Here is a 15,552-nt window from a genome sequence, read left to right as displayed (position 1 = left end):
TCAATGAAATATTATAAACTTAAAAAAAAACTCTGGAAGATTAATGATTGTATAATATTTATACAAATATAAGTCCTCCATGTTGTGAAATACAAGCTACTAATTAAAACTAAAGAGTACTCAAACTAATGTTACATCCAAACAGTATTTGCAAACAGGCCTTTTGTGAATGTGGTTCTTCCTTGACCCTGTACTTTGTGAGTTTTGACGTATTGATTCTGATTCTCATGATTCTGACGTATTGCCAGATTATGTCTTGGTTTTCTTTCATCATCACTCTTTTATGTCTGAGTATCAATTACATTTTAATGTTACCCTTGCACTTTTTAAATATTTATCTCCATCTGATGATACTTTAGAAAAAGTGTTTTATCATCATCATCCCTTTTAAAAGAGATTTCAGGAATACCCTTTTAATAAAATAGGACTTCAAAACCAGAAAATGATAACCTTGAGACAAAGAATGCTTTGACAGTAAGCCTAGTTTTATGCATTAAGACAAATTAAAAACAAGTTTAAATGGCATTTTGATTTTTTTAAAACATGATTTAACAGTTACTTCAGCCAGAATCCCTGAATTGTCCACAAACACCATGGGTCTAATTAGGTTATTTTCAAAAGCATCTTTTCAATAAAGACAACTGGCTAAGAAATAAAAGGAAGACAACACTCAAAATATGCATCCTGGGTTCATTTTGGAGGCATTTAGTGAACAAGAATCTCTACTGCATACTAAGCAAGGAGGTCATGATTGGTCTAGAATTCCCGAATAATGATTTTGCCTACAAAATTTCCCTGATGTCTTTACAGTGTTGCATTTTTGCATATAGCAGTCCGTGACCAATACTAACCCAGCAGCATTTTTCAAGTAATTGACAGTATATTTTTCAAAAACAATCTATGCATAATACAGTGATTAAGATATAGTCAGGGAAAATTGAAAGCTTAACAAAACCTTACTGAAATATAATGGATATCAAGAAGATCATAGAAATATTTAGTATTGCATTTCAGTTTGTTAAGTACTTTAAAAAAGTATTAACACTAAAAGCATTTAACATGAAAAGGAAAGATGAATTCTTGATTTGTGTTTTGAAATTTTCCACTTTTAAAATATTAGACAAGCACAAAAAAATTTTGGTGAATTCTCCACATATAAACCATATGTCATCCATTTAAAAATGTTTATGCTTCATTTCTTTACCAAAAATCGTGTGATGTCTGATCCATGCTTTGATGCTAGAGATTGTCTTCTCACCTGGCTTCTTTCCTTGGCTTGTTGGGCAGTTCTCTAAAAGTTAAAAAAAGTAAAGCATGTGTACATATGTTAGAATTAAAGTACCAGCTACAGCAACTCAAAAGCTCTGTGAATTCTGAAAAAAATATACATTATCACCACACTCGTGTACCAGTGCTTTGCCCTCAGTGGGGTTACTAAGCCAATAACTCTGAGGTTTAGGTGTGTGCAGGGCCCGCCCACCTCCTGTTCTCTGGGCTTAAAAGCCTTTCCCAACCTAACAGCCAAGCCAGTGCAAAAAACCAAAATGAGTAGAACAGAATTGGATTCTTTTGCTAATATAAATAACATTTTTCATGAGACTCTAAAAAGGTGATTACAGAAGAAGGCACAGCATTCTCTTTTGCTGTATCTTAATTTTCTTACAGATCTTGACTGTGCTAACAGTTTGCACAGTTGAGAAATCAGATGATCTTTTGCCCAATTGAAGTCCATGTATGTGTGAAGTTATCCAGGTAGAAGGGGTACAGAGAGGAAAACAAGGTTAAAACTAAAACAAAGCCCTTTTTATGACATGGTCCTATTTATGTAAAAGTTATTTACATAGTTTTTACACAATAAAATTTGTGACTAAATTGAGGAATCTGAAATATTAAAAAGAGGCTAAGAAAGTGCTCATATGATATGAACACTGGCAAAGGATCTGAACAATTCTCACAATGTAGATACAGTTGATTAGCATTTTCATAAATATCAGGGTCTTTAAAATAAAGTAAAGCCTCTAGGTTAGCAATTTGAAAACAATAAAAAATATGTTTCTGAAAAAGATTTTTTTCCCCCCTTACCTAACCCATTTTGAAAAAATTACAAGTAAACAAAATAATTCTTTTTTCACCACAGCCGCAATACCAGTGCAATTAAACAGGCACTTTTCACCGCCAGGATCGAAGGAGCATATCTGAGTACAATCCTTTTGGAAAACAGCATGGAGGGAATTCATGTCCTGCAGTCTCAAAACTTGACTCAAAATCTTAAAACTTGACTCAATGATTTTACAACTGAGTATCTTAAGGAACAACCTCGAAATGTAAAAAATAGTTTGTATACAAAAAAATGTGGTTGGCAGCATTGTGTATATGAACCAAAGAATGTATACAACTTCAGGTTCATCAGTATGGGAATGGCATAATTAACCACAGTAGAAGGCAATGGCACCCTACTCCAATACTGTTGCCTGGAAAATCCCATGGACGGAGGAGCCTGGTGGGCTGCAGTCCATGGGGTCGCTAAGAGTCAGACATGACTGAACGACTTCACTTTCATGCATTGGAGAAGGAAATGGCAACCCACTCCAGTGTTCTTGCCTGGAGAATCCCATGGATGGAGAAGCCTGGTGGGCTGCAGTCCATGGGGTCGCACAGAGTCAGACACGACTGAAGCGACTTAGCAGCAGCAGCAGCAGCAGCAGAGATGTACTCAATAGACTACTATGCAGCCATTTTAGATGATAAACACTGAATGCTTATCATAAGAACATGGGGAAATGCTTAAATTTTGCCATAAGTAGAAAAAAAGTTGGGTACAAAGTTGCACATTAAATGTATGCTGCTTTCTAAGATTATGTCTTAACAGGTAGATCCTGCGACCTTTTGCTGAACTACCTGTTAAAAATTCATCCTAGTTGACAGACCATATTATGTTATTCTTTCCTTTCATTTTAGGCACTAGGTAATTGCTCCAAGATGTACCAAGATTAATAGGTTTCATATTTAGGTCAACAGTGTAATGCCTGTATGTGGAGCTGAGTTGGTCCTAGAGATAATTTATTCATGTTCTCAGATATTTCAGGACATATTTAGTTGCAGATGCAAACATATGCCACTGTCCCAATTCACTGAACTTCTAGTTTGAGGGTCTGGGTCTTTTCAAAACTGTGCAATATGTAAGTTGTATTCATTTCCTTCTAGGTAGTGGTGAAAATTTCCTGGTCCTAGAATAAATCGAAAGGGAAGCAGTTTCTTTTTCATCTGTGAATGAGAACTTGCATGCTGCTGCTAAGTCACTTCAGTCATGTCTGACTCTGTGCGACCCCACAGACGGCAGCCCAGCAGGCTCCCCCGTCCCTGAGATTCTCCAGGCAAGAACACTGGAGTGGGTTGCCATTTCCTCCTCCAATGCATGAAAGTGAAAAGTGAAAGTGAAGTTGCTCAGTCGTGTCCGACTCTTAGCGACCCCATGGACTACAGCCCACCAGGCTCCTCCATCCATGGGATTTTCCAGGCAAGAGTACTGGAGTGGGGTGCCATTGCCTTCTCTGGAGAACTTGCATAGGCCTCAAGAAAAAACTCAAGTGGTAGGTAATGAAAAGAATAAAACACATCTCAGATCCCAGACAGGATAGAGATTCACCCTATAATCCTCCACACCTGTATGCACAATTTCCAATTGGCTGTCTTAGGATGGAGTCAGATGTGTCTGCGAGCATCACTGACCTCTCTGTGGCAGACTGTGCAGAGGGTCTGCAGGTTGTCCAGGGAGCACTGCCCTCCTCCACCAGACACGGGCTTGATGTGGTCCACCTGCCAGAAATGCCCTTCCCCTGGGCTTCTTATCATCTCATTAAGCTGTAATAAGAACACAGCATCAGCAGTTTTCAACACACACTGTGGGAACTGTTGGTTCTCAATTGTGCCGTCATGTTTACACAGCAAAATCACAGGGAAAAATACATTAGGGTGGTTTTTTATAGCTTTTATTGTGAGTAGGAAAAACCCTCAAGGTTAGCAATTTGAAAGCAATAAAAAAAAATGTCTCTGAAAAAGGTCCCCCCACCCAGCCCCCGCCCCACTTACCCAAACCCATTTTGAAAAAATTACAAGCAAGTATAAAATATCAAGCCTCCTTACAGACTGGGAAAAATCAGTTGCTTATGCACCTTTGAACTAGTTTATACAGTTACTAAAACAAAACTGATAAAAAGATTAGAAATGGAAAACTTCTGAGTATTACTGAACTCAAGTCTTTAATTGTTGACCTAAATGCATGTGTATTTGTACCAATGACAGTTTAATAGTGATCATCTAGAACTTTTGCAATTACCTGAGAACCTCCTAAGTTACATGGACTGGAATCAAATTTCTAGAACAAACTTCTGTAACTTGAATATTTAGAATAAATAAAGATATTCATTTAAAGTAGACATTACCTAGGCCAGTCCTTGTAGACACACTTTATATTTAACCAGTGATGACTGATGTTTAATTGGTATTATTTTAGCATTTGATATAAGGTCACAGCTCACAGCATAGCAGTGTAGATAGAGTTATTTAAATGGGACAAAGATTAGTGTGAAAGTGGTTTTTATTTCCTTGGTCTTGAACAAGGAAGACTCTATAATCAACTTCATGGCTGCTGGCCATGGGAACCTGTGACACATCTCTGAAGTGCTTTAGGAAAGTTGTCAGGCCCACAGACAGCACAGGGACCTTAACAGTGTCTGGCCCAAGAGCACAGCCCTAGGAGGCAGCAAACTGGAGCAGTAAACGGTCTACCTGAACTCCACTGTAGATGGACTGACTTTCTCTCTTTTATACTGAACTTCCCAACTTTGGTTAGAAGATATATATTGATTTTTCTTTTTGAGGTTGGCATTGTTAGAGGCAATGTCATATGGCAGCCTTGTGCATAAAGCAAGTGGCATACTCTCAGGGAAAAAACATCCATTTTGGTCGTCTCGTTTGTAACCAAATCTTTTGCCCTGAGCAGTCTCCACTGTGACATTTTGTGATCCAGAAGGTGCTTCTTTATTCTTCCCAAGAATTCTAAATCACTTGGGGCCAGCTTTCTACGTCCTAAACTTACCTCTGGAAAGAATCACCCCTTCTCCCCCTGGTCGTCCCCATCTGTGCCCTGGGCCCTGCTTATTCCCTAAGTGCTCCTCTTCTAGACGTATGCTACGTTACTTCTGTATTCTTGGATAGACTAGATGTCCATGAGTCATTTCTTTGTGTCTTTTGGAAGTCTCCACATGGAGGCAGCAGACAGTAACTGGAGTCTGGCTGATGTTTCTGGGATGGGTGTCACATGCCGCTCACCAACTAGACTAGATCTTTCAGGAGCTCTGGATAATGTTAGGGGAATAGTGTATTTCTCTAGCTCTGGAAGTCATGCTACTTCATCTTTGCAGAAATGCTTATTAGTTAATTCAGCAATACTAAGTAAGTAAAATTGTAAGATTTTTGCTGGAATTTATCCAATATTTTTGTAGAGTCATTTTTTAAAATGAAGCATACTACAAATTTACACATTTTGCTCTAGTTTGAAGTTTAGAGGTGCTTGGATCACAACATTGGAAACCCAACTGAGTTTTGGGAGTCAAAGTGGATACTAAGAATACTGTGCTGAGAAGAGTATTTTATAATAAATTACATTTTACAATGGGATAAACAAATATAAGTTTCTTTCACATTGTAATGAACTACATTTTAGGGATTATCTATTTATCCCTTGTCACTCAATATTAACATCATGAAAAGTGGAATGACCAGACCCTAAGTGCCTCCTAATGCAAAGTGCCATCTGTTAAGATCTCTTCCCAAAATAATCTAATGAGAATCTAGTTAGGGACTTCCAGTGGTTCAGTGGTTAAGATTTTGTCTTCCAGTGCAGGGGGTACAAGTTCGATTCCTGGTGGGGGAGCTAAGAACCCACATGCCTTGAGGCCAAAGAACCAAAACATAAAACATAAACGATACTGTAACAAATTCAGTAAAGACTTTAAAAAATAGTCACATTAAAAAATGTTGAAAAAAGAATCTAATTAAACTTCTAGATCGTATAACCATTATTCAGTAAGTCAGGAAGACAGAGAAACACGTCAAACGACATCATGAGGATACAGGTCCAAAATGTGGACCACACACAAATCCAGAATGTGGGAAATCCTACAGGCAAATGACCGGGTTTCTTCAACAATCAGTGGCGTAAAAAAAGGAAAGGGGTTATATTACAGATTAAATGAAACATAAGAGGTATAATGACCAAATGCAATGTGCAGGTCATATTTTGATCCTAATTTGAACAAAGCAATTGTAAAAAGGCATTTTTGAGATCATCTGGGAAACCAAACATGGCCTTATTGTAACTGGAATTATAATTATGTTGGGTGTGATCATGGATATTGGGCTATGGGTTTATATATAAAAGAGAAAGACAAAGGGGAGGGAGAAAGAAAGTCTTCATCTGTGAAAGGTATATAATGAAAGTATCTAAGGGTGAAATGAAATGCTGTATGAGATCTACTTTAAAATAATTCCAGGAGAGAAGAAGAATCGAAGTGAGGGAAACATGAAATGAATAGCAAAATGTTGGTAAAGTCGGTTGACAGGTGTGTGGGTTCATTATTCTGCTTTTGTAAATGTTTCTGAGAATTCCCATATTAAAAAGGTTTTAAGAGGAAAATTAGTCAATATTCATCACTCAGTACAATGCTGTCTTTATCAGTCAGTGATTAAAACTTACCTGTTCTAATGGGAGCTTTGAGGTCCAGGTAGCATCCAGAAGACTCTTCCTCTGACTTTTAGGGGCATCTCTCAGACGTAAAAAGAGTTCTTGTGCATTCAGATTACACAGCTGACACACACCATGTTCAATTTCAAATACTTTGGCTCGCAGGTAACTATTATTAGATCGAATCCAAAACTCCTCCTGACATTTCAGAGAACAGAACCGTGAATCCCAAGCATCTGCTTTACGCTCTTGCTTAGTTTGGCAAGTGGGTTGCTGACAGCGAAGGCAAAGTGGATTTCCTTCGTTATCCACAGCCTGCAAATAGCCTTTGGATGTAGAAGCCTTCAGAATGAGATCACCTTGGGCTGTGCAGGGATTTAGAAATGGGACACATTCTCCACCTTCAAGAAATTCTCTAGAAGGGGCAAAACATTGAATAGGTAATTAATTAAGGCTCACTCTATTTTAAATCGTTGTTACTTCATTTACAGGTCTTCAAAGTTTCTGTGCTGACAAACAGTAAACACAGGGCACGCAGATTCTGCGATCCACTGTGGAGACGAAATAGTAATAGCTATAGTCGGCACTCTGTCACACTCCAAGGAAAAGAGAGGATGGTGTGTTCAGAAAAATTAATTTGAATACAAATACGCTGCCTCTCTTTGGAACTTAGATGTCTTCAAGTTACACAGACTCTGAGGCGTCTGGAGAAGATGGAAAATGAAAAGTTAGAAAATCCTTCTTCAGTCTGGGAAAAGACAGGCTGCCCTGCTCACTCAATGTGTTGGGTCACACACTTCATTAGGACCAGGAGGCCATTACCAAGATTTCCATGAACATCTATCTGAATATTGCTGGCCTTCAGGAGACAGACTGTTCACATCCATTCAGTGACTGAACCAGGGAACCAGCAGTGCTGACAGGAATTAGAACGGGAGACTTGCTACATATGTGCCTCCTACAGGTAAACTCGGAGTTGACAATTAAAATTAGAGATGAAACATGGCAGGACATAAGCTCACTTTGTTAAACTAAAGGAAAAGGTACATTACTCAAGAATGTTGTAAAGTCCTGCATGGGAATTACAATAGCTACTTTGCTGTTAGAAGTGTTAAAAGAAAAACTTTTTATGATAGAAAGAACTCAAGACTTGGGGGCAGAGCCCAGATTGGACCTCAGGACTAGTATCTGGTAGCCTGGGGCACGTCTTATAACCCACTTGGCCTCAGGTACCTTCTTGATCTCTAATTTCTAAGATAAGGGCATCAGGAGCCTCGCAGCGTTGCTAGGACAGAAGAGCTATTACATTGTGAAAGCTTTTTGTAACGTGTAAACTGGTCACACAGTGGTAAACTATTGTTATAGAAATTAATACATTCATTTAAAGAAAGAGTCTTAGTACCACTACGCCTGACAAGTAAAAAACCTCTTACTTTGTAGAAGGGTCCCCTGGCTTGGGCCCCTTTGTGATCAGTCGGACATGGCCCCCGTCATTCTTCACCTTGTCCATCGAGGCTGCAGCAACATCTTCTTTCGTTATATATCTGAAACAAATACACATGAAGTGGATGTCCTTTAAGAGTTTCTCTATTTCATGTTCACATTGCTCCTTGCAAAAGCAGTAGGAGAAAAAGGAATATATAAGTCTATTCACCGTGCTAATACTTAAATTAGGGAACAGGAGTTTCTTCCTCTACATTGGTCCCCATGTGTGCTAAACACATCTCTTTGTGCCAAATAAGTTTTCTGAAGATTTATTTTTCTAAGAAATTCAAGAGTCAGTCAATATCCTTTGGACCAATTTTCACTCACGGGAAAAAAGGAGTGGGTATGGGAATAAGAAGTGATCAAATTCATGTACCACTGACAGCTGTAGGTAAACTGCTTGCCAAGCCATGCAGAGCATCTCCAACTGCATTTTTACCTCCTCTTGGCCTTCTCTTCAAGGCTCCTCCTTCACCTTAATCAGTTATAACAGTGTAGCATCGTATTTGGATAAAGTTATTCTCTTTAATCAGGTTCAATCACATTGTGTATAATCTCAAGGTTGTTTCCATTATTATCAGCTCATACAGGGTTTATGGAATCCTCCACTGACATAAAGCCACTTTTGATGAGGGATTCAGAACCTTATTACACAACACTATCAATACCACATAATGGTTTAGGGACTGGAAGGAGAGAGGAAAGTTACTTCAATTACAGGTGATGGGGGATTTTAAGTAGGTAAAATGCAATTACCCAATTAATTCCTTCTAATTAGCATGGCCTAGTTTCTCGAGTGGTTTACAGTTTTCTTTAAAAATTGCAGTTTTCTTTAAAAATTACTCTAAACGTGCATTTCTTCATATTCTCAAATACTTCATTTGGTAACTTGACAATAATACCAAAGTTAAATCACAATGGAATTGTGCAGTTTATAGGTAAATTTTTTTTAATTGCTTTTATATTGTTAAAGTATATTTAATAATTAACAGATTCCCTTTCTATAAAGTATGGTATTTTTGATTAGGTGATACAAATGCATATTTCAGGATTTTAAAGGCACACACTTCTGTATGTGGTGAATAATAAGCCTCCCTTCCATTCCCATCATTTTCTCCCCACTTCCCCAAACTACATCTTTTGCCAGCTTTCAATACATCCTTTTAGAAACAGTTCATTTTTTTTTTTTTTTGTAAAGGTGTATAACTTTAATTTGGGGGCTTCCCTGATGGCTCAGTGGTAAAGAATCCACCTGCAATGCAGGAGACACAGGAGACATGGGTTTGATCCCGGGGTCGGGAAGATCCCCTGGAAGAGCAAATAGCAACTCACGCCAGTATTCTTGGAAAATCCCATGGACTGAGGAGTCTGGTAGGCTACAGTCCACGGGGTCACAAAGAGTTGAACACGACTGAGCACAGGAGCATGCATACCTTTCTTTCTTTGTATTTTTATGATCATTTAATTCACATATCATAAAATGTACCATTTTAAAGTTTACAATTCAGTGCATTTTAGTACATTCACAAGGCTGTAACATCATGATTATCTAATTACAGAACATTTTTATAACCCCAGAAAGAAACCCATAGTCATGAGCAGTCACTCTCCAGTATATTTTTTATTTTTAAAGACAAATAAATGGGACCTAATTAAACTCGAAAGCTTTTGCATGACAAAGGAAACCATAAACAAGATGAAAAGACAACCCTCAGAATCGGAGAAAATATTTGCAAACTAAGCAACCAACAAGGGGATTAATTTCCAAAATATACAAAGAGCTCATGCAGCTCAGTATCAAAAAAACCACAAACAACCCAATCAAAAATGGGCATAAGATCTAAATAGGCATTTCTTCGAAGAAGACATACAGATGGCCAAGAGGCACATGAAAAGATGCTCAACATCACTAATAATTAGAGAAACGCAAATCAAAACTACAATGAGATACAATCTCACACTGATCAGAATGGTGTTTATCAAAAAATAATCTACAACAATAAATGCTGGAGAGGGTATGGAGAAAAGGGAACCCTCATACACTGTTGGTGGGAATGTGAAGAACAGTGTGGAGGCTCCTTTAAAAAAAATAAAAATAGAACTACCGTACGACCTTAGCAATCCCATTCTTGGACATATACCGGGACAAAACCATAACTCCAAAAGATACATACATGCCAGTGTTTACTGCAGCACTATTTACAGCAGCCAGGACATGAAAGCAACCTTAATGTCCATCAACAGAGGAATGGATAAGAGGATGTGGTACATATATACAATGGAGTATTACTTAACCATATAAAGGAAAAAACCTGCCATTTGCAGACACAGATGGACCGAGAGACTGTCATACAAAGTGAAATAGGTCAGAAAAAGAAATACCGTATATAAATGCATATAGGTGGAATCTAGGAAAATGGACAGATGAACCTATTTGCAAAGCAGAAATAGAGACACAGATGTAGAGAAGAAACATGGACACCAAGGGAGGGGTAGAGGGGGTGGGATAAATTGGGAGATTGGGATAGACATATATTTACTATTGGTACTGTGTATAATATAGATAACTAATGAGAACCTTCTGTATAGCAGAGAATTCTACTCAGTGCTCTGTGGTGACCTAACTGGGAAGGAAATCCAAAAAAGGCTATATGTATGTGTATTAATATAACTGATTGACTTTGCTGTACAGCAGAAACACAACATTGTAAAGTAGCTACACTCTAATAAAAATTAAAACGAAAACAAAAGGTAGAATAATATACACTAATCTTCACCTTGCTCTTTTTGCCTAAAGATACATTCTTGGAGATCTTTCCATATTAGCACACATAAGATTGCTCTATACTTTTAATGGTTTCATGTTATTTCATTATCTAACTAGTCTCTGATTAATGCCCATTTAGGTTATTCTAGACTCTGCTATCCTAAATAATGCTGTAATAAACAGTCCTATCCCAAATATCCCTATTTTCTATACAAGAACTATCTGTAGAATAAATTCCCTGAAGCAGACTTGCTAAGTCAAAGATCTTGGGTGCTCTAAGTTTGGATAGATTTTGACACATTGTTCTCTTCTGGGATGGTACCAATTTATACAGTGCTCAGTTGTACTCTTGCCTGGAAAGTCCCATGGACAGAGGAGACTGGTGGGCTGCAGTCCATGGGGTCGCGAAGAGTCGGACACTACTGAGCGACTTCACTTTCACTTTTCACTTTCATGCATTGGAGAAGGAAATGGCAACCCACTCCAGTACTCTTGCCTGGAGAATCCCAGGGACGGGGGAGCCTGGTGGGCTGCTGTCTATGGGGATGCACAGAATCAGACACGACTGAAGCGACTTAGTGGCAGCAGCAGCAGAAGTTGTGCCTGACTCTTTGCGACCTCCTGAACTGTAGTCTGCCAGGCTCCTCTGACCTCTTGCCTCTAAAAATTCCCCTAAGGAGTTTTCCAAGCAAGAATACTGGAGTGGGTTGCCATGCCCTCCTCCAGGGGATCGTCTCGACCCAGGGACCTACATCTCCTGCACTGGCAGGTGGATCTTTTACCACTGGGAGGCCCTACCAATTTATAGACCCCACCAGCAGTGGAGGACAGTCCCTCACACTTTCACTAGCACAAGGGATAGCAGTTAAAATGTCTCTGCCAACAGTGACTGGTCTGCTGTTATAGCTTTAAATTTGAATTTCTCCTATTAAGAGGAATGATGACTATCTTTTCACATGTTTGCATTTCTACTTGTGTGTCTTTCTTAAAGCAAAAAGAGATCAGAGTGAATTCTTTTAGTATTCTTTAACTTGCCCTTTTAGCTCCTAAATTCCCCCTACACACACACACACACACACACACACACACCCCATTTCTTCAATCATTTTATTCCCTCCACAAAAGCATTTTGTTAAAGTATTCCAGCAGATTCTAAATGAACTTAAAAGCTTCCTAGCTTTGAGGGGCAATGAGATATTAAGCCTTGCCTTTGGTATTATTCAATGTTTAAAAGCTTAGAAACTTAATTCAGTAACTTTAAAAGATGCTGAGAAATTTATTCAGAGATTTAAGAACTAAAAATAACCTCTGGCTTTCCTACGAGACGTTTAAGTACAAATGTTTGGAAACTACAAGAAACAGATCAACCAGCCTCACAGTGGGTTTGTTGACAACTTTTCAAATGTAGTTGTGTTACCAATATTTAATTTTCCATTGAGGTTTGCTCAGTTCATAAGCATACCAACTCTCAAACGGATTATGGTGAATCCCAATTTTGACAAATAGTGAAGGAAGAAGTCTCCTGAAGGAATTCTGGGATGAGGACGGTCATGGAAGATGGACCACGGAAGTTTTGCAATGAGAGAGGAGTGAGTTGGAAAGCGGCCTGCACCAGTGAGAACGGTGCTGGGCTCAAGGCTGCCGACCTGACCGGCTATGGCTATATGGTAAAAAGTTGGTATTCTAAACCCACAGGTTTCCAACTGAATCACGCCTGCCCTCCAACAAGTGGGAACCCACTTAGGAACCTATACAATGGCTGGTGATACTGGCTTTTAGAGTGAGCCGCTCAAAAGCTGACTGCAACCTCTGAGCTTGGGTGTAGCCTGCAAACAAGTGGACAAATAATCACTCTGGGAGACCTAGTTATTGCTTTTGGGAGAATTCCCCCAAAGTAATATATCTTTGTCTTCATTCTGAGGCTAGTCCATCTTTTCAGAGATGACTCCTCTAATCTCCTGCCTATTCTAAAATATGGCTATTGGTGTGGCAGCTGAGCCAATACAGGGATCTAGTGAGTGTAGTTTCTAGCGTAACACTTCTCTCTTTGTCTCCACTAAGCCTGATGTTTCCAAGACAGCTGCCTCTCTGGTATAGTTTCTCTGGAAAGAAAACTATATTTTCTTGGGCTCCAAAATCACTGTGGATGGGGACTGCAGCCACAAAATTAAAAGACGCTCTTTGGAAGAAAAGCTATGTCAAACCTAGATAGTGTATTAAAAAGCAGAGACGTCACTTTGCCAACAAAGGTTTATATAGTCAAAGTTATGGTTTTTCTAGTCGTTATGAAGGGATGTGAGAGTTGGATTATAAAGAAGGCTGAGTGCCAAAGAATTGATGTTTTTGAACTGTGGTGTTGGACAAGACTCTTGAGAGTCCTTTGGTCTGCAGGGAGATCAAACCAGTCAATCGTGAAGGAAATCAACCCTGAATATTCATTGGAAGGACTGGTGCTGAAGCTGAAGCTCCAATACTTTAGTCACCTGATGTGAAGAGCCGCCTCACTGGAAAAAACTCTGATGCTGGGAAAGATTGAGGGCAAGAGGAGAAGAGGGCAACAGAGGATGAGAAGGTTGGATGGCATCACTGCCTCAATGGACAAAATTTGAGCAAACTCTGGGAGATAGTGAAGGACAGGGAAGCCTGGCCTGCTGCAGTCCATGGGGTTGCAAAGAGTCAGACACGACTTAGCAACTGAACAGCAACAGAAGGTAAACTGGCAGGACGGTGAGAGGGCGAGGCATCCAGCATCTGCCTGTTCCCCACACAGGCTTTCATTCAGTGCTCTTGTGTTGCCCCTTTTACACCTGCTCTCAGGGAGACACACTTCAGTTCACTGCGACAAGGGTTCTGCAGCCAGAATCAGCATGCTTCCTCTGTCTTCACCCTCTGCGGAAGCATGTGTTTCATTTTCCTGGACATAAGTCCATGTCCCTGGAGCCCTCTCTCCCACCTCTCTCTCATTAGTGACCAAGGTCTTTGGATCTGTCTCCTTAATACCTCTCCTCATTCTCTCTCCTCCATTCCCATTTCTAATGCCTCAGTATAAGCCCCTATCTTTTTTTCCCAGGTCAACTGTAATTTAAAGATATCTCTGTCTAGGAGTCCCATCTCCTGATACTCAATTGAACACTCACCCAGGTAATGTTGCAAAGGGATTTTGCAGATGTAATTAAGGTTACTAATCAGTTAACCTTAAGAAAGGGAGCAATTCCGCCCCCCCCAAAAAAACCCAAAACAAAACAGAAAGGGATTAATTCCAAGCATGAGAAATATTTGACACATCATTGCTGATTCTGAGACATAGGGGCCTATGTGCTAGAACTAAAAAAAAGCCTCTAGAAGCAGAGGGTGGCTCCCCTGTCAATAGTCAGCAAGGAAAACAAAGTCCCACAGCCAGAAGAAACTGAATTCAGTCAAAAACCTGAATAAGTGTGGAAATGTATCCTTCCCAGACTATCATTAAGAACCTAGCCAGCCAGTATCTTTTCTTTCAGTCTATAAAATCCAGAGCAGAGAAACAAGTAGGGTCAACTCAGACTCCTGACTTAAAAAATTGAGAGATAATAAATTCCTGTTATTTTAAGCTGCTAAATTTGGGGTGATTTGTTAGGGCAGCAACAGGAAGCTAACGCCACTCGTCTCCCACTTCAAGTCTTGCCCTTTCAATCTAATCTTCCAACTGGGGCCAGGGGGAGCTCTTACTAAATACAAATCTGACTACTTACTCCACTGCTTTTTAACACAGCTTTATCTTTAATATATCACCTACATATAATATTTATAAATAATACTGTGTATCTGACTTAGGCTTGTACTGATTTTATGACTTTTGCTTTTACACCCTGACCAGCTGTCTTTCTTAGGCGGTGCTTCCATGTCTGCTGGAGAAGAAATAACAGGATGTGTTAGAAGTGGCTGGAATGAGCTGTAAATTCAGTTAAGAAGGGAACTATGATTGTGTAAAGAGAAGACCATACTACTATGGTTACAAAAATGGAAAGAAGGAGAGGACTGGAAGAAGTATTGAGAAAAACAAAATAGGTATGTTTTTGTTATATGTGTGTAGGTGTGTGTATATGTATATTTTTATATAAGGTAATACATAGTCATGGAAAAAGCCAACCAGTACAAAAGAGTTGAGGCAAGAGTCCAAAACAGGCAGCTCATGGATAAATAGAACTAGTCGAAGGGCTTTACATGACTCATACAGTGTTTAATTTTTAAATCTAAATTTGTGTGACGTTATATAGGTTATTACTTTCTAATTTGCTATAGTTTTACCCCTACCCCATCCTTTTCTAGTTTTACACCTGACCTCATTCATTCGTGTATGGTTCCTTGCTTTATTTTTAGTCACATGAGTCTGTAATCCCAGCGGGAAGTATAAAGTCCCTACAATCTTCACAAATCCCCTAATCATATGGTCTAGAGTCAGATTTCGCAGCAGTGGCACCAGTGACATTGTGAAACAGGTAACTGTTTGGAAGAGTGGCCCTGTTCACTTCAGGATTTTTGGCAGTACCCCAGGTCTCAGCTGTATCCCCTAATCATG

At 39.3% G+C, this 15,552-nt stretch overlaps 1 protein-coding gene and 1 long non-coding RNA gene across 5 annotated transcripts in view; one reads left to right on the top strand and one right to left on the bottom strand.

Moving 5' to 3' along the window:
- Positions 1-464: 464 nt before the first annotated feature.
- Positions 465-15,552, bottom strand: part of ZRANB3 (zinc finger RANBP2-type containing 3) — a 305,694-nt gene continuing 290,606 nt past the window's right edge. For all 3 annotated transcript variants that reach the window (XM_061439301.1, XM_061439316.1, XM_061439311.1), the window contains 4 exons: positions 8,179-8,289; positions 6,758-7,160; positions 3,730-3,861; positions 465-1,291 (listed from right to left, as the gene is read on the bottom strand). In XM_061439301.1, coding sequence (XP_061295285.1) covers positions 1,193-1,291; positions 3,730-3,861; positions 6,758-7,160; positions 8,179-8,289 — 745 coding nt within the window. In that variant the 3' untranslated portion in view covers positions 465-1,192. The remainder of the gene's footprint in view (positions 1,292-3,729; positions 3,862-6,757; positions 7,161-8,178; positions 8,290-15,552) is intronic.
- The window catches only part of LOC133260715 (uncharacterized), a 27,910-nt gene continuing 20,642 nt past the window's right edge, over positions 8,285-15,552 (top strand). Inside the window, exons 1-2 of one of the 2 annotated variants that reach the window (XR_009740938.1) lie at positions 8,285-14,138; positions 14,851-15,041. This is a non-coding gene — a long non-coding RNA (uncharacterized LOC133260715). Of the gene's footprint in view, positions 15,042-15,552 lie in introns of both variants that reach the window. The other variant, XR_009740941.1, reaches the window with a different exon arrangement.

This window comes from Bos javanicus, chromosome 2, assembly GCF_032452875.1.
Source record: "Bos javanicus breed banteng chromosome 2, ARS-OSU_banteng_1.0, whole genome shotgun sequence".
NCBI lineage: Eukaryota > Metazoa > Chordata > Mammalia > Artiodactyla > Bovidae > Bos > Bos javanicus.
This window is presented reverse-complemented; position numbering and strand designations above follow the sequence as displayed.